Raw genomic sequence first — 27,333 nt, 5'->3', positions numbered from 1 at the left:
GCTTTTGGTGTTCGATATACCTATCGACTTTTATCTGTCAGGGACGTCGTTTGGCTTTCCGGGACGTCACAAAGAGAATCTGTTAGGTGTGGGTTTCCACCCAAATTCACGAAAATCAGGACACTTTCGGAGGCACATCGACAGCTGCTCGCCATGAGACCGTTCCCGACACTCCAAGCTGCGGTGGATAAGTGTCGTTCCATCGAAATCAGCAAGTCCAATGAAGTCGATCTGGATGGCAAGGCGAGCCAAACAGTTGGACGGCTGTCACAACAGCGGACAGGTGCATCGAAGTCGTCGTTTGCTCCGGGTGGCTATCAAAGCATACAAAAGCGCAGCGTACAATCCTCAAAACATACAAAATCGCAACATACAACGCGCAAAACCTACAAAACAGGCCAGGTAGGGGACAGCCCAAACGTACAAAAGCGCAGCGTACAAAATCCCAACGTACAAAAGTTTACCGTCCAATGGGTAAAGCGTACAATGGCAAATCAAACAATGATCAGAACGTACAAAATTGGAACGTACAATGGCAGATCAAACAAACGCGTATCATACAAAATTGCAACCTACAAAACGAGATGATCGTATCATACAAAATCGCATCGTCTAAAATGGGAAGGTACAAAATGCCTCTGGTTGACGCCGGGTGAATTGATATTTAACAAGTCAGCCACTAGATGGGGTAATGGTGCTGTGGCAGTGGTTTTTTGGAAGCCACCAGGAAATAGAGTGGAATGCCACTAAGTCCCTTAGAAACACGATACCTCTGGACGCTGCACCGGCCGGCTATCGACGCTGCGGGCGGTCGGAGGGTGCCGAGGGGAATGGTTCCGAGCAGGCGGGAACACGATACCTCTGAACTAGAGTTGCAAAGTTTTCCCAAAAGGCTGCTACCGGCACCGCCCCGCCCCACAAAAATTTTCTGGGACACCGGCATGCTACCACGCCCCAAGCAAAAAAACCGCCAAATTACCGGCATACTAAAAAACCTGCATTCTTGATTCTAGCTTACCCCTGCAAGAGATGCCACATTTTGGCAGTTTCAGTACCCCTCCCACCCAACGGCCATCCATTGTCCAACCACAAATACCAGCAGGCTGATTTTGGCTGAGTTGGCCCCACAAATACCCACAATTTTGAAACTCAATTCCAGTCTATAACTGTTAAAATATCACCTGTAATCAAAGAAGTATTGCCTCCAAAAAAAACTATTACATTCATCAAAAAGGTGAGGACAAAAAGGACTTGAATTAATGAAATGTGTTTTTGAAGACTGGACAGTGAGCAGTAATCACATTTACATTTCACGGTTGTTCTACTTTTCCATATTCTCCTAAAATGTTGCAGGCACCAGCCAAATGTTTAAAATATAGATGGTCAAAACATAGATTAACAAGTACAGATTAGGCCATCTTCCTAACTGAGGAAGCGAGATCAACATCTACTTTTTCCTATCCACTATGGCTTGCTGGTTCGTGAATAAGATACGAATCATGTAAAAAAATGTGTTAATAACTCACTGGTCCTGAGAATAGTCACCAAATAATATGTGTAAAAACGACATCTTCCATCCTCTCCAACCTCAAGCGGGAACAAACACAAGGTTATCGATTTCGAAACAGATGCGCCATAATAGAGGCTTTTAACCAGCTGATTAAAACGCTGCAAAAAAAAATGTTAAACGACTGCAAGCCACTGCTTCGTGAATGATTATATTGATAAAAATTACCCAACACAATATTATATTAAAATGAAATCAACATTGTAGTGTAATTCACTACAAAGAAATTCATCTCTCTTCAGTTATTCAACAACCAAAAGGGTATATGAATAAATATTCAGGGCATATTTTAAGGCACTTACTGCGTCCCATTTTGGGACGCAGCCCCCTCGCCTTGGGACGTAGCCCCTGCTGATTTGACCCACTGCGTCCCTGCCCTGTGCCCTGGCCACGCCGATTGTGGATTGCTCTTGATCGTCAATACATACATACATACATACATACCTGACCCGTGCCCTCCTGTCTACCCTGACCTGTACCCTTCCCTCTAAAATGTCCTGTGCCATACCCTGTAACCTGCCGTGCCCTACTTTCTGCCCTCCTCAGTGCCCTACTCTGTTCCTTGCCCTGTGTCCTTAGTCGTAGCACGTGCCCTCTGCTCAACTTTGGGACGCAGTAAAAATTTGTTAAAATATGCCCTGTAAATATTACGTCATCAGATTACATCCATTCATTAGGGGAGAGAGGATCTTAAAAGTAAATGCTTGGTTGTCTAATTGTTTGCGCCACTTTTTGTCAATTTTGGCCTGCATGATGTGTTTTCTTGTAAAGATAAGACAAAATGCCAGTTTAAATCCATTTTCATTTAATAATGGGACCAAAGTCAGACTCAGGGCTACCTAACACCTGCCTTTTCAGCTGGATTTTCAGTGTCAAATTCTTTGTAGAGTTTCTCAGACCACATCTCATGATCTCAGGACTCAAGGCCAGTTTCCAAACATTGTGTTTTTTGGTGTTTTGATTCTGCCTTTTCTCCTAGGGAATGTTGTCATGAACATTGATTTACTTTATTGTGCTATACGTATTACCTACCATTAGACTTACTAGTTTATCGTGCTTTTGCAACATGAATGAGTATTCTTCCTTTTATAGACCACAGTAGATTCTTGACAATTCTAATTATAACCAAGCCTGTGAATTGTGTGAAATGCTGAGGTCCATGTGTTACCCCTACACTTAGCAATGGAACTTCTACCACAAAATGTATCTTGCAGTGGCTAATATTGCTGTTACTACAATTTGAGAGCCTCTTAGTGTCCAAAGTTTGAATCATTTGCTGATATTTTTTTTTGCACAAAATCAAAAATACCGGCTTGCTACCGGCAAGAGATGCCAGTTACCACGAATAAACCTGCGGTAGTGAAAAATTACCGGCATGCCGGTAGTGCGGTAGTGAAATTTTGCAACTCTACTCTGAACGCTGCACCGGCCGACTATCGACGCTGCGGGTGCCGCGTGGACCGGTGCCGAGCAGGCGACGAGGAGAAGCGGGCATCAAGACCGTGATAAATCTATTATATTGGTGGGTGTGCATATGTAGGTAAATGAGGCAAACGTGCATAGATATGTAACACCTTCATCCTTGATCATACCCCTACCCACGCACTGCGGGGGGGGGGACTGTTTAAACAACCCCTCCGGTTTCTCGCGAATATCTAAAAAACGGCGGCTCAGAGTGCCGCCGTGTTTTGCACATCTTATCATACATCTTTTCTACACCTTCTGTGAAAACTTCAGACCAAAGTCATCCAAGGTCAGGTCACCATATCACGTCAAGTGACCTTACTACATGAAAGGTTTCAATGCCTGTCACAGCTACACCGAGTGACTGATCACTTTGAAACTTTGAGCAACTGATAAAACAACAGTATACACAATACACATAATGTATACAATAATTATAATAATGATACACAAAATGTATCTCTCGGAACTTCGATATCGGTGACCTAAGGTCAGTTCAATTTTGCGACCTCTCCATTATAAGCCAATGGGAGAAAATTGAAAGGCGCCTCTTTTGGCCGAACGTCATTCTAATCACTTTCAAACATCTAATTACAAGTAGACATGACAAACTGAACCGGAAAATGGTACCCGTGACCCATCTTTATGTCCCTGAGGTCATCTCAGGTCACGAATGGTATCCTACAGTTTTTCGCAAATAACTTTTAACAGAGACATGCTAGAGCGATGAAAAAACCTTATACGTATGTGTTTGGCTCGACAATACGGATCGACTGATGCAGAATGACCTTTTCTGGTCAGGTCATGACATTGACCTGAGGTCATGACCTTGTCATGAGGTCATGACCTTGACCTAGGGTAAATTTTTCAAGTTGAACTTTTGAGGTCAACTTATAGTTCTTTCGATGCGTCGCCTTGACGAGAGGAACACGATGCTGCTGAAAGTAAGCTCGTGCATGTTTTGAGTCAAAAGGTAACTATTGCAGAAAAACAGTTCCCGCAAAAACCATCTACCTATTCTGGCAGTTTTTGGCCCCTGCACGTTAAACCGTTCCTAATTTATGCGCTGGTTTGTCGAAATTATCGAAGTTTGACCTGGAAAGTGGCGAAATTTTACCTTTGGTGACCTCTGTTGACCTGACCTTTGAGCTGACCTAAAATGTGGCCGATATAATTTCTTCATTACTTCTGCCGCTCTTTCGAACGCCGCCTACGGCGTGTCGCTACGTGGCCCAGGAGCCGAGTGAGAAGGGGGGGGGGTGTTCAAACACCCCTCCCCCAGTGCAGGTGGCGCCGAGCACCGGCCCGGCGCCGGTTAGTCAATCGCATGGCGTATAACATAACGGTACATCATCGGTGTTTAACCCGCGCCCTGCTGGGGAGGGAGGTGTTTGAGGGAATCGCCTTCTGAAGGCGAACAAGTTCACCGACATCAACGCCTTCAAGAAGAAGTCCAATCAGACCATCGAAGCATTTACGACTGCCAACAACGGCTGCAGTGCGGCTGTTATCCGCTGGATGGACGTGGTCGAGGATCACGAGTTCCAAGAGGCCATCATGCCGTCACTGGGGAAGGAAGAGCCGGCCGACGCCCCTGGACAGACGCACCTCTCCGAGTTCTAAGTCGAGGGCGACCAGTCGCTCTGCTCCGTTGACCATGCCGGCGACTTTACGTCCGGCTGATGGCCGTCTTTAGTCATTACAGCGGGGCCACGCGCTCGGGACAGTGTGTGGGACGGGACAGGTGGTGCCATTACGACGACCGACGCGTCAGCTGCGTGGACGAGGCAGACGTCCTGGGCGAAGGCCCCCAGCGGAACGGCTACATCTTCTGTCTCCTCAAGAAGCTCTGCAGTCAGGTAGTCAGCATGGAGCGCGCCGGGCGCCGGACTGTGACTGCCACATGGGAGCACAGGGTCACCGCGTCGGTGGCCAGCAGCAGAACGCCTCCTGATTGTCATTGACAACGTGCTCTTTTTATAGATCTACTATGTTGACTATTATGTACATAAGACAAGTTTTCAATAGACGGTAAAAGTTGACATAATTGAGTTGTGTTTTGCAAATTTCCTTATTTTCATCATACATGATCACATCTATTTCCTAATTCAACGTATGAATTGTAACTACCATTTCCAAGGGTCTCTAATGCAACACAACATATCATACATCATATTTGACCATACAACACAAGTTATTCCCCTCGCCCAGGTTAACGATGACATGACGTCACCCTACCCCCTCCACAACCCCATCCCCACCCCAACCCATCCCTCATACATCGCTTCTGAAGTACGAAAGACGTTAGCATTGTATTAGGGATATCGGATGTATTATTTTAGGACGGCGGCGGCAGACGTCACAATTGTCTTGTTGACACCTGGCATAGACGTACGTTTTTGTACGTCACTTTGAACGAGCATATCAGGCAAGCACTAAATGTAAAAACAAAACAGTTGATGTCAGCAGCTTAGTAACATGTTGTTTAACAATGCTAGAAAGTTTCATACAAATACTCGACAAAAAATTAATTCATGCATATATGGGTTATGTGTAACTAAGCTGTTGGTGGCGGTAAACACCCATTTGGATGTCGGCGGTGACGCCTAATGGTTGAGCTGACCTGACCCCACCTACCCAAAATGCACGGATACATCGTCTTTGATCAAAACTAGCACGAAATTCGAAATCAGAACCCCGAAAAAAAACTCACTAACAACCTCATTTTAAAAAGTTAAGAGAGGCCACGATTTCCCTGACTTTTAAGTCATTTACCCGAATAGAAATGCCAACCAATGACCGGCGATCTTAAAATCGGGTATCATCGGCTTCCTTTAGTTACGGTAAGACGTTCATATTTTCGCGAAGCTATAGTTCGGTTAGGGACTGAACGATTGGGGATCCAACAGAATTCCCCCCCCCCCCAATTATATGCTAGCGGCTGAAAACGTGGTCACGGAAGGGGTTTCAAAGAGCATACAAACACATAAGTCCTTAATCCTCGCCCGTACTGGTGTTTTGCCAGCCGCGAACGTACATATATGGGGGGGGGGGGTCCGTTGGAGACATAGTTTGCTACGAGAGACGCCCAGTTCGAGGTTTAAAGTCCATGCTATTAACCCGCGACCTGGTGGGGGGGGGCTATTTTTTGCCCCCCCTCCAGACTTTTCGATATATCTCCAGAACCACTGCGCCGATCGTCACCAAACTTTCAGTACCCTCTCGGACATCAATTTTACACATTGTGACCAAAAAATTTTCCAAAGGCTATGATAGGTTGGCCGGAAATGACGTCAGAGTGACGTCATGTTCTGCCGTTTTCGACCCAAAAAAAGGGTTTCGCGGGAAGAGCTGTCAGGCCTATAGCTTTGCAAATACAGAAAAATGATACAGACATAAAAGCTGTAGAATAAACAGGGCTACAAAACTGCTATCTCGGATTTTTTAAATTTTTGGATTTTGACCCCCAAAAATCAAAAAATAGATTTTTTGAATATAATAGCCAAAAAATCCAAAAGTTTTTGGAATTTCGAAAAAAAAACCGGAAAATATGTGATAGTCCTTACCGCCTTCTATCTACATACCAAATTTGAGATCGATACCTCTTTTTTTGGCCAAGTTATAGCGAAAAAACTGTTCAAAATTGATGACGTCAAATTTTCAAACTGAATTTTCAGCAATTCTAGACCTCGTAGCGCAAAACAAAGACCACCATTAGACTCCCCGTGACGAGCTGCATCGAATCAATACCCATTTTATGCAAAAATATCAACTTTGAAATTTGACCTTTTTTGACCTGACCTTGACCTGACCTCCACCAGAAAGTGACCTATGGTACCTGATGGTCTTATAACCAGCACCATTGAGTTGGAAATGAAAAACTGGCCATAAAACATGCATCGCATAACCTTAGTAAAGTTGGGTTCATGTGGTGACCCTTGGTGACCTTTGGTGACCTGACCTGTGACCTGACCTGGTATGACCAGTGACCTCTAACAGCAACATATCTACTAGGCAACTGACGCCCTATCGCTGATTCCCGACAAAATCGGCGTTTTCCTCGGTGTTATAGCGCATTCCCTAGAAGACCCGTGAACGGTGAAACATTTCATCTTTGACCTGACCTGTGACGTCATCGGTGACCCCGAGGTCAATAAAATTTGGTTTCCCTCGACAAATTTGACAGGCCTTTCGAACGCCGTTTGAATTTTTTGGATCCGTCCAGTAGTTTCGGAGATACGAGGGGGGGGGGGCAAAAAATAGCCCCCCCCCCACCAGGTCGCGTTATAAACAGACCCCACCAGGGCGCGGGTTAAAAGCCTAATTTCAGGTATTTAAAATAATCTTGAACCGACCTGTGACCTCGGAACTCCACTTGAAGGTACTCATCAGAAGCCTCTCGTAGCGTTATTTTGTTTGCTGCCTCGCCCGTTTCGCTGCGCCTCGAGCTATGGGCTATGGGCTATGGGTTTTCAAGCTAGGGGCTGGGAAAGTTTACCCCCCCCCCCCTCCCACCCCCACCCAGCAAGTGGTGTGTGGCGAAATACTCCAGCAACTGCCGGGTTAACCCTCGCCCGTATTGGTGTTTTGCCAGCCTCGAACGTATGGGGGGCGGGCGGGTCCGTTGGACCGCCCCCCTTGCCGTTTGGCCCCTTATCGAGCTAGAGCTTCGAGAAAAATTTAAGGTCCTAGGTCATTGGTTGACTTTCCAGGTCAGGTCAATGACCCACAAGTCTGGAAAATCCGGACCTGTTAGAACATCGTAAAGTGAGGTTGATGAGGTTTTTTTCGGGGTGCTGATCACGAATATCGTGTTAGTTTTGATCACAGATGATGTCTTAACCCTCGCCCATGTAGGGGCGAGGGTTGGTGCAACCCCCCCCCCTGAGGTTTTTCTTAGCTACACGCCGAACCGTTTCAGATAGCCTGCTCAAATTTTCAGTACCCTTTGGGGCATCCTTTGCGCAACTTTTGGTAAAAATTTTTGTCAAGGTCATGTCAGGTCACGGAGTTATGACGTCATAAAGGGAACAACCTCCGGCCAGATTTACGCTAAATTGGAGATTGCTTCACAATGGTATAAATGCCGACTGACCTGACACACTGATGGATTGTTTTAGAATCATAACTGGCTGATTTGACATTGGCACAATGTCCGTTGACCTTTTCAAGGTTACTAAAGGTCAAGGTCAGGTCAGTGACCTCGGATGACCTGTAATGACTTCTTGCACTTGTATGCCTTTTCGGGGTATTTTGATGCCCTGAATTCGAATTTGCTATCCATTTCAGGCATCGTCAGTTGTTTCTTGTAGTTCATTTTGGGTCAGGGTCAGGTCAGTGACGTCACACGCCTGACGTGACCCAATGCACAAATGACCTTGCAGACTTCCGATGCTCCCAACGCATCATTTTTAGAGCTATGACATCGAAATACACACCAAACGATCGAGAATTGATCAAGGATCACGATAGTGAAGGTTTCAAGTCGATATCTCTTACCGTTTTGCCGCAATCGGCGCGGAAATCTGAAAAAGTTAGATTTTTCCGAAAATTTGACCTTTGACCGGTCATAAGTAGGTCAAATGTTGACCTAGGACCAAAAAATATACCACCAATCGCGAGATCTCGTTGAGAGCAATCCGTTGGTCTTTTCCGCTAAGCTCTACGACGCTCCGTTTTCAAACGCCAGGGGGGGGGGGGGTCGCACCAACCCCCCCCTGCATGGGCGAAGGTGGCAAAACACCGTTTACGGGCGAGGGTTAACCCACGAGCCGCTGGGGGGGGGGGGCATAAAGTTGCCCCCCTTTACGTTTTGTGGAATATCTCCGAAACCTGATGAGCTACGAACGTGAAACTTGGCATAGCTTCAAATGAATACCTAGGCAATGTTTGAAGAAAGTTTGGTGGTTGTAGCATCTAAGATGACGTCACAGTGACGTCATAAAGTTTTGTCGTTTTCCGATATGGACCGTTTCTGATGACGCTGAGCATGAAACTCAACTGCAAATGAACTAGACAGCACCTGCTGTCATCCTAAAACATCTAAGTACACTTCCATCTAGTTGCTAACCAATAATCGGCCCTTTATATTCGGTCCCATATACCTGATGTATCGTGAGGAAACTGAGAGTCGCAAATCTATAATTTGACTTATGACGTCACTGTGACGTCATTTCAAATGGGATCGACACCAAATTTGGACACAACCTCGGCTAGGTATTCAGGAAGATGTGTGCAAAGTTTCGCTTCTCTATCTCTTCGCGTTGCGACGATATCGCCGCGGAAGTAAACTATATGCCCCCCCCCCAGCGGCCGGCGGGTGGCGCGGAGGCCCAGCGGCCGCCGGGTTAATGCATTTAGGCCAGGTCAGGTCAGGTCAGGCCAATCAGTAGATGTCCTGCCAGGTATTCATAGTACGTGTCAGCCGTTACTGACAGCTTCGTAACATGTTACGAAGACACCAAAACAACTTCGTAAATGCTCAAATGGTTGCTTAATTCGAAATCAGCTCCAAAAAGTAGCCTAGAAACATGTAAAACTTGAAGAAGTGAACCTAGGTCATCAAAGGTCAATGATCTGACCTGACCTTCAGGTGACCTTGACATCCACCATAATGCCTGGGACCAACATCATATCACATGTTTGAACGCTTGAAACCGCAAAAATACTGCAAACGCGCGGCTAATACGAGCCGACATACGCCGAATCGCGATTCCGGCCAAACATGGTCTCGAAAAATAGGCCACAGGTCAAGGTTCAATTGGGACAGGGTCATGAACTTTTAAGGGTAAGTGTACAATTGATTGACTCGACAGTACTGAAAGTTTCATCGTGATCAACCGCTTTTTACGCGAGTTATTCGCGAAAAACCATGGGGGTGGGGGTCCGTTCGACCCCCCCCCCCCTATACGGGCGAGGGTTAAGTCAGTTAAATTTCTTTTGCAGTTTTCAATTTAATTTACGAATTATGTTCCGGCAGCTATGGTCAAAATGAGCAGAATGCTGCTCAATGTACCAAGCGCAACTTCGTTCTCCGGCCCGCAGAGAGCGGGGATGTAAGTCAGGCACGGCCTTGGCCGTTTCCTCTGGGGCCGCGCCGTCTGCCGAGGGAGGGGAGACCTTGCCCAGTCTGAGGGAGGGGGACGACGGCGCCACCGGGACGCCCCGTCGCTCCGAGACCGGCGCTCACTGTATAAACAAGCAAAAAACGCTGGCCGTGCAAAGCTTGGCTGTGCTTTGACAGAGGAGGCATCTAGTGGAATATTTCGTAACTACACAAACTTCTAACAAAGATGTCGCTTGAAGCGCAGTTGAGATTGTAGGTTTTGATCCAACTGAAAATTGACATCTCAAGGGCGACGAAATGATGTAAATTTATATGAAATGATTTTGTATGATGCGTACTTTGATTAATGCCATTAATTTTCCACTGCCTTTTTGTGTGAAACGATTTTGTACCTTGCGATTTTGTATGACACGATTTTGTATGCTGCGCTTTTGTATGTTTTGACTGTCCCCTACCCGGCCTGTTTTGTAGGTTTTGCGCGTTGTATGTTACGATTTTGTATGTTTTGATGATTGTATGATAAGATTTTGTATGCTTTGATATGGAGCCTTTGCTCCCCTCAGACGGTTTGAGAAATGTGGTTTCTGTGGCGATGACGGTCATGAATCGCAAGAGCAGTGCCCAGCTTGGGGTAAATACTGCGAACAATGTGGGAAGAAAAACCACTTGGGAGTGGCCTGTCGGCAGAAGAGGATTGATCCCCGCACACGACCGGTCAACACACCAAGACGGGAGAAACGACCAGCGCAGCCTGCTTTGCGTCAAATCATGCTCGCTGATGTCGTCAGAGAGAAGAGCTGTCGCAAGGCCCCCACTGTAGGTGTGCAGATCCTCAGACCATTCGATCGATCCTCGCGAGGTGTGATTGAGGCAGTGCCAGACTCTGGCGCAGAAGCATCCGTGATCGGGTCATCACAGCTGGCCGACCTCGGTCTGCAGCGCGCCGATCTGCGTCCTTGCGACCAAGAGACGATCCGCACCGCCAACGGACAGACAATGTCATGTCTGGGGATTTTTCCAGCAACATTCAAGATTGGTAGTCGGGAGGCACACGATGATGTATACGTATTCGATGACATACAGACCCCACTGATGTCGTGGTATGCATCTCTGGATCTGGGGATCCTTCCCGAAAATTATCCCACGCCTCAAGCTCCTCAGGCGAAGGTTGTGAAGACAATCGATCTTGATCAGGTCTCCATCCCGCTGCGAGAATCCTCTGCTTCAGGTGAAAGCGAGAAGAGGCAAGTTCCAAGTGAACGGAGCAATGGTACCGAAGCAACAGCTCGCCCTCAGTATCAGGCAGACGACAAGCGAGTCAAAGACCGCATACAAAGAATGAAGAAACAACTTTTGGAGGAGTATTCCGACGTTTTCGCTACTCATGACGAGTTGAAACCAATGGATGGTCTTCCCGTCCATATCCATCTCCAGAAAGACGCGAAGCCATATGCTGTACACACGGCGAGAGACATTCCGATAGCATGGAGAGACGCAGTCAAGAAGGAGCTGGAGGACATGGTTCGCAGGGGGATCATCGCACCGGTCGGCGACGTCCCTTCCAGCTGGTGCAGCCCTCTGGTGATCGTCCCGAAGCACAATGGTCAACCACGACTGTGTGTGGACTACACCATGCTCAACAAGCAAGTCCAACGCCCCCTGCACCCAATGAGAACTCCAAAGGATGCAGTGTCTTCACTCCCTTCTGGAGCCCAGTTCTTCTCCACTCTCGATGCCGCTAATGGATATTGGCAGCTACCGCTAGACGAGGACAGCCAAAGTCTGACGACTTTCATCACCCCATGGGGAAGATTCAAGTTCCTGAGAACACCGATGGGACTCAACTCCACAGGCGACTCCTACTGCAGAAGAGGTGACGTTGCCCTGGATGGCATCAGCAACATCTCCAAAGTTGTTGATGACATCATCGTCGCCGATGCCAGCCTGGATGCCCACGTCGCCAGAGTCCGGTCAGTCCTCGAAAGATGTCGCCAACACGGCATCACTCTTCGGCCGGAGAAATTTCACTTCGCGCAGTCTGAAGTGAAGTATTGTGGCTACGTCGTCTCTCCTGACGGTAAAACTGTGGATCCAGGCAAGCTGGCAGCCATTGCAAACTTCCCCACACCGTCCAATATCACAGATTTACGATCGTTTATGGGCCTCGTGCAACAGCTGAATGACTTCACGCCGAGTATCGCAAGGGCAGCTGAAACTCTCCGGGGCTTACTGCAACCGAAGAACGTCTTCAATTGGACAGAAGCACACGAAGAGGCATTTAATGCGGTAAAAGAGGTGCTACTCGACGCCAACTCACTGGCCCACTTCGACCCGGCTCTTCCTACCGCACTTCTGACGGACGCGGCTCGATTGAAGGGAGTGGCTTACGCACTGATGCAGCAACATGAGGGAAGCTGGAAAGTGGTGCAGTGTGGTTCCCGATTCTTAAGTGACGCCGAGTCCAGGTACGCAGTAGTCGAGCTGGAGCTCTTGGCCATCGTCTGGGCTCTTCAAAAGTGTCGAACCTTCTTGATGGGACTCCAACACTTCGAGGTAGTGACGGACCATAAGCCCCTTATTCCCATTTTGAATGACTACACGCTGGATTCTGTGGAAAATCTCCGGTTGCAGCGACTCAAGGAAAAAACGAGCATGTACTCGTTCAAGGCCACGTGGCGTCGAGGGAAACAGCACGCTATCCCGGATGCATTGTCACGATCTCCAGTCTCTTCGCCGACCTCAGAGGATGCTGCGATCGTGCAAAGCATTGATCTTCACGTCGGCGCCATCCAGCGGGCTTCAGACATGCAGCTCTCTCAGCTGCGAGACACCGCAAAGGCAGATCATCAGTATGCAGCCCTGGTTGACATGGTCTTGGAAGGATTTCCAAGCAACAAGTCCGACATTCCCAGTCATCTACTGCCGTTTTGGAAAGTGAGACACGATCTCTGCGTGGATGATGGCATTGTTTTGAAAGGAGCGCAGCTCGTCATTCCACAGCAGGAGCGGTGCAACGTGTTGGCTCGTCTTCATGATGCACATCAAGGCATCGAACGAACGAAGAGACGGGCGAGGCAAGTGGTCTGGTGGCCAGGAATATCAACGGACATCAAAAACACCGTCCAAGGATGCCAGCTATGTCAAGAACGACTACCAAGTCAGAAGCGTGAGCCGCTGATGACGGACCCCCCACCTACTCGAGTGTTTGAAGAAGTTGCTGCAGACATCTTCAGTCACGCTGGGCGATCTTTTTTGGTATATGTCGACAGACTTTCCGGGTGGCCTGTTGTGCATGTGTTCCCAGCGGGTGACACAACCTCAAGGCAGGTCATTCGAGCGTTGCGTCAGAACTTCGTGATGCTCGGTGTTCCTGTAACGCTGCGCTCAGATGGCGGCCCTCAATTCAGCAGCCGAGTCTTCGGAGACTTCGTGCGGAGGTGGGGAGTTAACCCTATTAGTGGCAGGGGGGGGGGGTTGTTTTCATCCACCCCTCAGGTTTTTCGGGAATATCTCCGAAACCGCTGAAGCTACGATGCTGAAATTTTCTGACTTTTCCTAAAACTAAATTGGGCACATTCCCTGAAAATTTCAAGTTCATAACTTTACCAGGGGCGGCTCCAGAGCACTGGGAATTGGGGGGTCCTATTCGTGAAGCGAGTCATTTGGGCGAAGATCACGATGCTGCACCAGTTTTACGAACAGTGAATGAAAGGTATCATGTGATAACATATACAGTTATTGTGCATCCTCTTTTGACACGTTTTTGCTATAATAGGCGGATCCAGGCGTCCAAAAAGGAGGGTTATGTTTTACCTCCCAACATAGGTGCCCTGACACCGCCTATGCATGACCAATACAATTGTAGTCGTTCTCTCATAAGAAAATTGTAACATAACAAGACCATTACCACCCTTTTTAGAAACAGTACCAACAAAAACCTTATTTACTATACTTTTTGTGTACCCCCAATCTCAATGATCTGTATCCGCCTATGATTTTTGAAAATGCATATTTTTAGGATCCATGTGAATTCCTGGTTCATTCTCTATCGATCGGCAAAAGTTGCGTTAAGATTGGTTCAGAAACCTGGCCGTGATAAACAGTCTAAAATGTATCTGCAATTTGCCCGTTTTTACCCCCCTCTACCCCCCCTATTGACATTTTTTAATTTTTATTTTTTAGAAATGTAGATCACGTTGAGCGAAATCGAATGCCGTTTGAATTTTGAAAATCGGCCCGTTAGATCTCGAGATATCAAGGGGGGGTCGTAAACAGCCCCCCCTGCCACTAATAGGGGTAGCCAGGAGCCTGCCACTAATAGGGTTAAGCATGTGATGTCATCTCCCCACTTCCCACAGTCCAACGGTTTGGCAGAGTCAGCCGTCAAATCCCTGAAACAGCTCGTTGCAAAAACCACCGTCGACGGCAACTTAGACGATGAGAGGTTTGACCGGGGTCTTTTGGAGTTGCGCAACAGTCCACGTGAGGGCGGCCAGTCTCCAGCCCAAGTGGTACTGGGTCATCCACTCCGAAGCTGTGTTCCAGCTCATCACCGAAGTTTTGCTCCAGAATGGCAGGCTTCAGCAGCGAAGTGTGATCAGGCGAATGCAGAGAGGCGCCGTAGGACAGAAGAAACCTACAACCGTTCTGCGTCTCCTCTTCTTCCGCTGAAGATCGCCGATGAAGTCCGCCTGCAGAACCCTCTCTCCAGGATGTGGGACCGCACAGGCGTGGTCGTGGGAATCGGTCGTCACAGAGATTACCACATCAAGCTGCCGAGTGGGCGAGTCTGTTGGAGAAACCGACGCTTCATCAGGCCTCTCCATCCATCTCTTCCCGGCGGTCCATCTAACTCGTCCTCCGTCTGTGTTGCGGACGAGGCAATGCCTCCACCACGTCGCAGTGCGCGTGCGCGCCACCCACCGAACAGGTATCGTCCTGCTCCGTGATCTGTGTTATGCCGTACGGTCAATGCCATGTTATGCCGGGGAGATGTTATGCCGTACGTTCAAGAGGACTCTGTGACCTGTTCGCTGTGATGCGTAGTGTCCCGTATTCGTTTACGTGTTCCGTTTATGTTGGAACACTGTGCTTTGTCTGGGCAGAACGATTTGTTTTTGTTTGTCTCACTACTTGTTAGCTCTCCCAGTGCGCCAAGACCGCTGCATTATTCAGTTGCATCGGTCTTGTGGGGGGGGGGGGGAGATGTTATGCGCATAAGCATTGACGGAGGGAGATTCCTTCGCGTTGGTGTATGTGTGCTGCCATACGCGTCTGTGGCCAGCTGAGCTGGCACTCACTTGATCTGTGTTGGTCGCGAGAGGAATACACCTGTGTGCGCAAGACGGACGACTCTTCGGATCCCTGAACCGTGAGGACCACTACACAGATCATAACAGGCGTGACGCGGAGTTCTGTAATGCCCCGGATAAGCTGCGATGATGGGGGTGATAGTCGGTCCGGTGCTTCAGCGGTGACGGCGTGTTCACTTTGTCAGCTACGTGGGCTTCTCTTATGTAACCACAGTGTCCTGGAGACTACTTCTTTCGTACAAATTCACTAGTCAGGAATAGAGGCTTTAGATCAATTAGCTTATGTTATTTCCTCGAGTTATATAGAACGTCTTTATGATCTTGTTCCGTGAATGCACCTTTGTGATGCGACATGCCTACTAAGAATGATATGTGATTTTTGAAGGTGACCCACAAAGTGCTCTTGAGACTCCAGCGAATCATATTGAATTTGGTCATATCACAAGCTGAAAAAATCACACAAAGTCGCGTCTTATGCTGCTTTAGCGATCTCGCTAACCGCGTGACGGCCAGCCTACATCCAGCTGATACCGCATTACCAAACTAACGTAACCCTCTCCTGTGATAACCAAAGTGACAGCAATGACATCAGTTGGACCTTGCAATTTGATGTTTATTGTTAGTCAAAAGAAAACTACATAAATAAATAGAAAGAATGGTGTACAAACGACATAGTGCGATAACATTTCCTCGCGAAGAGCTAGTGATCTGATAACCTCAGTGCTGAGCCTGACCCTTCCGTTGACCTGTTGTGACCCGTGCCCGCCTCAGGTGCAGTACGTGCGCAAGTCGTTTCCGGCGTGGGACGGCACGTGGCTCGTGCCGTGTCTGGGTGCCACGTCCGGCCTGGGACGGCTGGTGTTCGGTAGGATAGCCGATATGCCGCGCTTCAACAAGATCGTCCTCCAACAGGTGAGGGTATGGCCAGAGAATCGTGGAGCAGCAACGGCGTCCATTTTCGAATTTGGCTTCTTGTAGGTACAACATTTTATTTCGGTATTCTTATAAAATCAATGCTATTGTACGTGCCAGTTACTGTGTGGCCGCTGCTGAAAGCTCTGAAATCCCCGGGATTAGGTCTGGCCTGATCGGTTTCTGATACCCGCGGCTCGACCGTGTCTGGATGCTGGGATACCCTAAATCCAAGAACGAATCAGACAGCCGGGTATAGGTTAGATTCGGCTGTAGGGTTCGAATCGAGACGCTCTGGAATCTGGATGGTGTCTTTTTAGGTCTTCATATTCATGAACTGAATCAAATCCAGAGAGTAATTTCACACGATAAAATATGCTCAAAACCTGTGAGAAAATGCAGGCTAGAACAGTTGCTCTTCTTGAAGGTTTCGCTGCTGTCAGCCCAATGACCCGTGATACAGTAACAGCGTAGTACTACTCGCACTGAAGACTGCTGTGTCACGATCGACTCAGGTGTCCCCTCAGGCAGACACAGAGGTCATGACCTCGCAGACGACAGGTCGTGGCCCTGCTGACATACGGTCTACTCTGAGACCGTGAGAAACCCCGCCCCTCAAAGGGACATGCACGGTCGTCGGTCAAGGCATCGTCAGCAAATTGTGACACCAACCCATCACTTAATGAACATATGTAACGTTATACATGTTACAGGGAGTATGCGATTTCAGTTAGTTTGCAACGACCCTAGGGTGGTTGTAACCTCCCTGAACGATCAGTTTGTTTGCAACGACCCTAGGGACGTTACAAAATAACTGCTCGTTCCGGGACGTTGTAACGAAACTAGGGTCGTTGCAACCTCCCTAGTTAGTATGCAACGAACCTAGGGTTGTTACAAAATAACTAGGGAGTTTAAGAATTCATCGAGTCTTGTTTCACAGGAGGGCCGTCAACAATCTTGACCAATGAAAATATTGTTCAATCTACATAGTTCAGTTTAAAAGAAAAGGAGAACAAATTAGAAGAGTCACACATTTCGTTTTTCTCACAGACAATGACAATAGGTACAAAAACAATGTAATAAGACCAGACGTTTCGACAACAAAGTGCCTTCGTCAGTGGAAAAACAAGATATAGGCTTTACATCGATAAAAAATATAGAATATAGTTACTGGGGTCTTCTATATTTTTTATCGATGTAAAGCCTATATCTTGTTTTTCCACTGACGAAGGCACTTTGTTGTCGAAACGTCTGGTCTTATTACATTGTTTTTGTACCTATTGTCATTGTCTGTGAGAAAAAGGAGAACAAAATTTGAACATTCAGCCAAGGAGTATATGTGGTGCCCGGGACAAAGCACGTAACTGTGATAATTTTGGCTGCATTATATCGCCAGCATATGCTTACATGTAGAAAATATAGTTACTGGGGTAGGTGTGATGGATATCCGTCGCTATCCGTTTGCGGGTTATCCCTCACACTTTTAGGGGTGCGGGTCGGATAAAACCCCTCGTTTTATTTCGCGATTATCTCGCGCTAAAAGCGGCCGATCGTGACGAAACTTTGAGTGTCCTGGAACTTATCTACGTTACTGGTTACACATTCCCTATACAGTTCATGATCCTGAAACCAATGGCATTTGATCTTTGATCTGATTTCTGAGACCATGGCAGACCGAAATTATTTGCCATATCCCTCGCCCTGGCAGGGGGGGGGGTCGATGCGACCCCCCCTAAGGTTTTTCGAAGATAGCGCAAAAACGGCGGCGCGCAGCGCCGCCAAATTTGGCACAGCCTATGGGGCAACCTTTTTACATATGACCTGAAAATTTCAGGTCCGGGTGACCTTGGGTCAGGTCACCAGGTCAGAAAAACCGGTACAAGGTCATGGTCAAATTTCAATTTTCTTTTTGCACCTGTCCAACTCACAGTTTTGCACTGATTTCCTTCAAACTTTCAGGATGTGCTAAGTTCACCGAATTGTATAACATATAGTTCGGGTTTTTTGAGGTCACTGACCTGAGGTCAGTTAGAGGTCATTACGTCGTAATGCAAGGTTTTTAAAGGCTTCATCTCATCATCATATTTACTTGGGTCTTTTAAGCTCCATATATCCGCGAGGCCGACCAGAAACACACCATTAATTGATGTGCCGTTCGCCAGGGTGAACACCATATCAGGAGGGCTTTTTGTGCGCATCCCTCGCTGCGTCAATCAGTTTCTTGAGTTCTCGCCTAGGTCAGATATTTTCTTTGACTCGATCGGGCGGCTCAAGCGAGAGGCATCGGCGTATGCGTCAACACTGGCGTGCGTTATGTAACAGTCAGCCTCTGTCGGATGCAAAGAAGTGGTTTGTGTGTGTGTGGGGGGGGGGGGGGGGATTTATGCATGTTGATGTATGCGTGTGCGTGTGACTTCACCTGTCATTGGGCGTAAGCCTGTTGGTGATTTATGAAAATACAAGAAATACAAGAAATGTTAAGCCTATGGGAAAATACTAAATTCGGAAAATACTGGAGATATCCGCTTCGTTCTATCACTTTTGTGCTTTGAAACCACAGTACTTAACAGCAGGATACTTGGTGCTTCTTTGTTTGGTGTACTTATCCATGGGTCAGGTCAAATGAGGTCAACTAAGGTCAAATGACGTTTTTACCAATAACTTGGCACATAATGACGCTAGAGCTTACAAAATGGTTTCATTGTGTTCCTGGTGATCAGCCGAATCGAATGATATGCGATATGATGCAATTTGGTTAACTTTAACTTAATTTATTAATTTAAGTTTACTTAAAATTTAAGAAAAACTTTAAGTACACTTAAGCAAACTAAAAAGTATATCATTCGACGCGCCGTGACGTGCTGAGTTCACTGGTGCTTTTCTTTTTGCTCTATCTTAATTAGATCAAAAGTTATAAGCGAAAACTTTTGACCTGTTTTTAGCGAAATTTTTGCATTTATACCCCCAAAACCCCCCTAAATATTGACCTAGAGCAACCAAATTTGCACAGGGGCGAGAACTCCAGGGGGCCCACCTACCTACCAAATTTGGTGTTTCTAGGTGCCATAGGAGCCAATCGCGAGGGGGGGGTCGCATCGAACCCCCCCCCTGCCAGGCCGTGTTATGAAAAATGCCCTGCCAGGGCGAGGGATATATGTTAGCGCACATAAAATTGCGTTTCCGGACTTCTATTGTGATTACATATAAACGTGCCAACATGTGAACTGATGGTTGTCCCATGCATCATGATGGGTTTCAAGTTGAATTGTCAGTTGTCGGCCAGGTGAAGGTCATTGACGTTTGGTGACTTCGGGTGACTGTTTCAAATTTTACGATTTTAAGGGAATTTTTTTAGCTTATTTTGAATCCAGCATTCGTTGAGACATTTGAGAAGTACGTAGGTATAGTTGTAACGCCAATGCAACTTGCTACGAAGCTGTTGCTGGTGGTTTAGTTACACCTGCTAATATAAACAGGTTGTGCGGGTGGGACGCTTCTACTTGACCCAAACTTACCCAACCCAGCCTGGCTTTATCCTCGCCCCCCCCCCCCAAAGTTTTTTTCGCGATAGCTCCGAACATGCCAGCAACAGAGAGCTGAAACTACGCATACCTGACCTTTGATTCAAGCCAGATCTCGTGATATCAACCAGATTTTCAGGTCAGGTCAGGTTACTGACCTATGACGTCATAAGTGGACGGTCCTCAGATGCCGCAACTTCGCAACGCCCTCAGTCCCAGAGGAGTTTTTACAGGGTGATGAAGCTTACAGTACGTGCATCTTCTAGAAGTCTCACATTGTACCTCTAGGATTTTTCCTAAAGATCACATGAGGTCAGGTCGGTCACGTGACCTCACCACTAAAAGTCCATTGAGAAAAATGAAAACTGCTATTCTGGCGCCGGGAACGATCTCAAACTATCTCAAGCACACGGATCGTGATTTAATGCACTCCTTGCAAGGTTAGATGCTTCAATTTTGCATTGTTGACGTTGCATGACGTCATTTATGACGTCACTAGGGTCATACGAGCTTTTCGTCAATAACTCCCGATCAAACTGAGCTAGCGAGACGGTTAACCTGCGCACCGACGGGGGGGCGGATATCCGCCCCCCCCCCTGAGGTTTTTCGCGAATAGCGGGAAAACCGCGGCGCGTAGCGCCGCGAAATTTAGTATGACTATTCCTTAATCAATTTTACACATAGTGTGCAAGTTTGAACCTCCTACCCTTTAAGGTCAGGTCACCAGGTCACTTTGAATGACCCAACCTCAAGTCACTTTTTTGCAACTTTGTCACCGTGCCAGAGCTACAGTAGATGTCGGAGGCCTTTGAAAGTCGCAGGATATTATAAGGTCATTAGTAGCTACAATTTTTATATCTCGGAATTTTGATATCGGTGACCTAAGGTCAGGCCAATTTCGCGACCTCCCCATTATAAGTCAATGGGGGAAAAATCAACTCCCTGTTTTTACCACTAAAACGGATCGGAATGGCCCCATATACCATACATGATTTCATATACGATCAACCTTCACTACCTTGAGGTCTGTTTTGCTGTTGGGCAGCTGTGAGGTCATGTGACGTCATCAAAGGTCACCAAAGGTTTTTGGTCAATAACTCCGTACAGGAACAAGGTCCAGACGCGTGGATGGTCTCATTGTGTTCAGCTCGTCAAGACGCATCGAATGATATACATGATGACCTCGAGGTCACGTGACCTGAGGTCAACCTTTGACCTTGACCTTTCGAGGTCAACATATATATCATTCGATGCGGATTGACGAGAGGATCACGATGCTGCCCTTAGCTTGTTCCTAGCTTGACTAATTCGAAAGTTATTCGAGAAAAACTCTCTCCATATCTAGCGCCGCCATTTTGACTTTTTCGACCCCTGTGACGTCATCTTTGACCTGACCTGAAAATGACCTTTGTAAAAATTGTAGATCTTGACCGTGCGTATCCGATGCCGTTAACTGCTTGTCGCTATCTTGCTTCGCTCTCGAGATCTCAGGGGGGGGGCGGTCATCCGCCCCCCCCCCCGTCGGTGCGAAGTTGGCGCAGACCCCCGTCGGTGCGCGGGTTAAGCCACCGATGGACACAGGAAGACCTGCCGAATCGAATAATATGCAACATGACCTCCTTTGACCAATTTCGCGACCTAGGGGTCTTTGACCTGACCTTGACCCGAGGTCAACACCTCAAGTTGACCTCACCCGAACAAAAAGTATACCATTCGATGTGCGTAAGCAAGGCGAGCACGTTGATGCTAAAATCGCGCTCAGCGACTGTTTTTTTTTTTTTAAAGAAGTTATTAATCAAAAACCGAACCCGTGTCTTGGGTCACTTGACCTGACGGTCACCGGTTGACCTGAGACCTTAAACTCGGGTACTAGTTGCTGCCTCTCCTAACGGCACACACGCTCGTTTTTTCCGCGACGCTCTAACTCCATCAGGAGTGAAAAACGACGAGAGGGTCGTACCAACCCTCCCCCCGGCCGGCGCGTATGTAGAAAACCAGGTCCTGCGGCGTTAACTCTCGCCCTTATTGGTGTTTTGCTAGCCGCAAATGCACAGGGCGGGGATAGGTTATGGGTTGACCTTCCAGGTCAGGTCAGTGACTCAAAAGTCGGGAAAATCGGGACCCGTTAAAACTTTGGAGAGTTAGGTTGTTAAGAGTTTTTTTCGGGGCGCTGATCACGAATTTCATATTAGCTTTGATCACCGATGATGTCTTGATGTTTTTAGGCCAGGTCGGGTCAGGTCAGGTCAGGTCAACCAGTAGGTGTCTTGCTAGCTGTCCATAGTAGGTGTCAATCATCACTGGCAGCTTCGTGACATGGTACGAAGGCGCCAAAATTACTTCTTTAATGTTCAAATGGGTGCTAAATTCGAAATCAGCTCCAAAAACTAGCCTAAAAATGTATGAACCCAGAAAAAGTGAAGTAAGGTCATCAAAGGTCAATGACATTGACCTGACCTTCACGTGACCTTGACACCCACCATAATGCATGGGACCACCATCATTTTACATGTTTGAACGTTTATAATCACAAAAAGACTGGAAACGAGCGGATAATGGCCGTTTTTACGAAGGGCTTCCTGGCGAATGTCCATCTAATTTGCACAAAACTGCACCAACTGTGCACCTAATCTGCACAAAATGTGCACTAGATGGCCGTCGTGAAATACTCCTAAGCTGAATGTTTAAATTTTGTTCTCTTTTTCTTTTAGACTGAACTAGATTAGATTGAACAAGATTTTCATTGGTCAAGATTGTTGACGGCCCTCCTGTGAAACGAGACTCGATGAATTCTTAAACTCCCTAGTTATTTTGTAACAACCCTAGGTTCGTTGCATACTAACTAGGGAGGTTGCAACGACCCTAGTTTCGTTACAACGTCCCGGAACGAGCAGTTATTTTGTAACGTCCCTAGGGTCGTTGCAAACAAACTGATCGTTCAGGGAGGTTACAACCACCCTAGGGTCGTTGCAAACTAACTGAAATCGCATACTCCCTGTAACATACATACAACGCAAAGTGTCAGGGGATCTATCATTGCCGAAGAGATGGTCTGAGGTCGAACGGATCAGAGTGACATGACACGGGCCAGACCCCTCCGGTGCAGCTGCACCAGTGTTACGAAAGTGTCGTAAGTCAGGCGGAGGTCGAGACAATGGAAGATGAAAGGTCAGCATCCAGACCAGTTGCACATCGTGCACGACACCTCAGTATGTGCCACGACAGCTGCAGTTTGTTTGGAGAAAGACAAGAATGAAGATGCCAATCATACAAGTTGCCTAGTTCGAGTTGAACGGTTCAACGTGCGTCGTTCCCAGCTTCCGATAGATGTCGTTTCAATATACGAGTAGCATTTAATTTCATCTATTGACCTATTTTTTATCATTGACTTCACCTGTCATTGGGAATATCCCCTTCGTTGATGCGTGAACTTAAATAGGGAGATGAAATGAAATCGTCATGTGCCGTTCCCTGAACCTACCAAATGTCGTTCCCGTGTGGTCTGCCGCTCTAGTGAATGATGATGGTGAATCACCAGCGCCGTTCTTTGTACCCCATTAGGTGTCGTTCCGTCGTCCGCCGTTCCACCGTATCACCACGCGCCGTTCTCTGCTCCCCATTAGGTATCGTTCCTGGTGATTGGCACGCTGACGGTGACGCTAGCGTTCTGCCGGTCGTTCCCGCTGCTCGTTGCCATCGTCCTGGCCATGGGTCTGTTCGACGGCTGTTTCATCTCGCTGCTGGGACCGATCGCCTTTGAGCTGGTCGGCCCGGCCGGCGCCTCGCAGGCCATCGGCTTCCTGCTCACACTCTGCTCCGTCCCGCTCACCGTGGGACCCCCAGTGGCCGGTGAGTTCCACACTCTCACCCTCTGCGCGGTCCCGCTCACCGTGGGACCCCCAATGGCCAGTGAGTTCCCTATTCACCCTCTGCTCGGTCTTGCTAACCGCGTGGGACTTGCAGTGGCCATTTAGTTCTCTAAAAAATGGCACATTCCTAATTACAACCTACGTCCTGCGCGATGCTGCGAGTGTTCTTTTGCGCCCGGGAGGTCACCAGCGCCCTTGCGGAGCATTTGGTTACGATGAAACCTTGAACGCTATGGTAAGCTCCTATCGCTATCGGTCAGACACCATACTCGGACACCACGAATGACCCGCTCTCAGTCTGTGCATGAACGTTGGGCATGATTAACCTCCTGACCATCTAACCCGCTCCGATGCCATTCCGGCAGGTATGCTGTACGATCACACGCACTCGTACCAGACGGCGTTCGTGCTGGCCGGCTGTCCGCCAATCCTGGCCGCTGTGGCCATGTGCCTCATCCACCGGATCGCCGCTCCCCTGCCCGACGCCGTCCAGCAGCGCAAAATGTCAGCCGCACACGCAGACGGCCACGAGCACCACGAACAGGTGAGGGAACAGATAATGAACAGGCAAGGGAACAGATAATGAACAGGTGAGGGAGCAGATAATGAACAGGCGAGGGAACAGATAATGAACAGATGAGAAAGGAGACACTAAAGTTCAACTATGTGAACATAATGGAAAGTAATCGACGGAGGGGCGAGAGAGGACGTTTGTAATGGAGTCAAATTTATCCGTGATTTATGGAGGGCTCACTAAAACACGAACTCGAGCAGTGCTTTGTATAGGTACTTTTCCGCCTGATCAGTGACTGAAATGCTCAGCACTGTTAGAACCGCGCCAACGGAATCAAGGGTGCACCGTTAATAATCAACTCTATTGTATCGTCTAACTGTGGCTCAGCTCATTCTGGGCTCGGCGCCAGCCACCAGGCCGGTTGAAACGCCACTTAGGTCCGCTGCCAACTGCGCGACCTTACGAGAAACGTGAAATATTTACATACATTCGGCGCACGTAACACATCGAAAGGACACTATGGTCAACGGATATAGTCTCCATTTAATTATCGCCGGGCCCATCCGCATCGGTTCTAAACCCCCTGGGAGTTGTTCTTTGGTGGAACACCGAACAGCCCTCCCACCACTCGAGCGGCCATGCCCTATATGGCCTAAGGACCGTCGGGCGCCGGTCCGGAACAGAGGGTGTGCGATCAATGGGGTGGGGTGGACCTGAGGGATGGGCTGGACCTGGTTATGACAAGATCTTGCAATGGATGATCAGCATCTGACCGTTATATTTTCACGTCGCCAGCTGCCGCAGTGTGAGCAGCTTCTGGGTGCTGCCTCGCACGCCGTCTAGCGTCCGGAGATAGAAGCTGCAGTTCAGCCGTCGTCCGCTACAAGTCCGAGCTGCTCTGATGACATCAACGGATCTTGGTGACGTCAACAGAGTTTGATGACGTCAACAGTCGGACGATGTGTCCTCAATGGGGTGAATGGAAATGAGTTCGCGTACGCAAATGACATGTGTATTTTTATGTGAAAGCATATCAGTGCTTCCAGGGCTAGCATATATTGCAATTAGAGTTGTTATTTTGTCCTTTTAGTTATTATGCCAACGGCAACTGTCCACCAACCAAACAATTCCTTCTATGTAGTTAGGTACATGCTTAATATTTATTCTCGTACCTTAGACACCAATAGGATGCCATTTCTTCGAAATATTAAAAGAAAGAAGCACTTGACGGTTCAACACCCTTTTATAGATTTCCACAACCCCAAACCCTGTCCCCCTGCTCCATCGTCTTAGCCTGTTTGTCATAGGATTAGAGCCTATACATGTAAGGATAAGAACCTACACCTATACATGCATTTGTTGTTTCTGAGAGTATCTAATCCGAAAGGGTAGATAAGTACACTATCCAGCGTCCAATGCCCACGTATTTAGACAAGGAGGTCAATTTATCAATAGCCTCGTCACTATCTTCGGCGCATTGCTTCCCTTAGACGCACATCCGATATAGGGCCCAAGGCTCTGTCACATCCGTATAATTAATGGCATAGGGGCATGATCGAAATGATCCCCTGTTGACTGGGAAAAATAAACGGATAATGGAATTATGTCTATGAGACATGCAAAAACGTGTAAACGATTACAAACACACAGGCTCAAGCGCTCTGGGACTGAGCACTTAAAGGTGCCTATAAGGACTGAGTCCATAGCCCGTTTGGTTTGAGAATTGTTATCGTGGTTGGATTAGGTTAACACTTAATTGAAATGTAAACACATGTGGGTATGTGTAATTGCAATGAGCAGTGACATCTTTTATGACGAATTGGCCGCTGGAAGTTGATATATGTTTGCATGACTCTCGTGTGTGACGTTACGATGTGACAAAACGCTTTTTCAGCGTATATCTTGTGTCCTTATAAGATGTGTGCAACATTGATGATGCCATATAGACAAATAAACTATGTCCAATCTTTATTATGTCAATTCTCATCTGGGTAAATGGGGGTACTTGGGCAATTGCGCAAGGGGTAGTTGAATACACAATACTATCACAGCGTATTACGTCAGAGTCACCGCATCATGTCAAAATTCTAAATTCTGATGGATATCGTTCGGCAGCTACGATCATATGACAGAGTGTCACCTCAGAGGATAGAAGCAGGACAAGCTGGAAGTATCTCTGATGAATTATTATGTTGAGGTGACCATTGGCGTATAACACTCTAAACTCCGTATCCGTAATATAAATTACAAAGCGACACCATCGAACATGAAATGACAGGATATGCTGCGCAGGCGAGCAGCGTTTCAATCCATATGCTCAGTGCTGCAGTTATACCGGTTGTTCACAACTCACAGAATGTAGCCTTACGAGTGACCGGTAGGGTATCGAAGGGGACCGGTATCGAACATTGACAACAACATTTTAACGGCTCAAAATTTTGGTGTTACAAGGACTTTCTTTTAAGCAGGCTCTTTTGACTACAGTCAGTCACAAACTGTTTCAGTATCTTAACCCGCGCCCTGGGGGGGGGGGGTATTTTTTGCCCCCCCCCCCCTCAGACTTTTCGATATATCTCCAGAACAGCTGCGCCGATGGTCACCAAACTTTCAGTACCCTCCCGGGCATCAATTTTACACATTGTGACAAAACAATTTTCCAAAGAATTTGATAGGTTGGCCGCAAATGACGTCAGAGTGACGTCATGTTCTACCGTTTTCGACCCAAAAAAGGTTTCGCGGGAAGTGCTGCCAGGCCTGTACCTTTAAAGATGCAGAAAAAAAAACTTTTAAGACATAAAAGGTGTTGAATTAGCAGGGCTATCGAACTACCAGTTCGGAATTTTCATTTTTTTGAATTTTGACCAAAAAAAATCCAAAAACATCTGTTGAATATAATTGCCAAAATATCAAAAAAAAGTTTTTCGACTTTAGAAAAAAGGAATATATGTGATAGCCCTTACCAAATTCTATTCACATACCAAATTGTAGATCGATGCCTCTCTTTTTGGCCAAGTTATATAAAAAAAAACTGTTTAAAATTGATGACAATTGTTAGCAATTCTAGACCACGTAGCGCAAAACAAAGACCACCATTAGACTCGCAGCGAC

At 47.4% G+C, this 27,333-nt stretch overlaps 1 protein-coding gene across 1 annotated transcript in view; it reads left to right on the top strand.

Annotated features, from left to right (window-relative positions):
• LOC122385595 (monocarboxylate transporter 10-like) overlaps positions 1 to 25,826 on the top strand; it is a 52,657-nt gene extending 26,831 nt beyond the window's left edge. Inside the window, exons 5-8 of the mRNA XM_043373972.1 lie at positions 16,181 to 16,321; positions 23,466 to 23,691; positions 24,077 to 24,255; positions 25,021 to 25,826. Of these exons, the coding sequence (XP_043229907.1) occupies positions 16,181 to 16,321; positions 23,466 to 23,691; positions 24,077 to 24,255; positions 25,021 to 25,068 (594 nt within the window). The 3' untranslated portion in view covers positions 25,069 to 25,826. The remainder of the gene's footprint in view (positions 1 to 16,180; positions 16,322 to 23,465; positions 23,692 to 24,076; positions 24,256 to 25,020) is intronic.
• Positions 25,827 to 27,333: the final 1,507 nt, after the last annotated feature.

The sequence above is a fragment of the Amphibalanus amphitrite genome, unplaced genomic scaffold (assembly GCF_019059575.1).
Source record: "Amphibalanus amphitrite isolate SeventyFive unplaced genomic scaffold, NRLGWU_Aamphi_draft 000224F_arrow, whole genome shotgun sequence".
Lineage (NCBI taxonomy): Eukaryota > Metazoa > Arthropoda > Thecostraca > Balanomorpha > Balanidae > Amphibalanus > Amphibalanus amphitrite.
The sequence above is the reverse complement of the archived record's forward strand: the minus strand, read 5'-3'. Positions and strand labels throughout refer to the sequence as shown.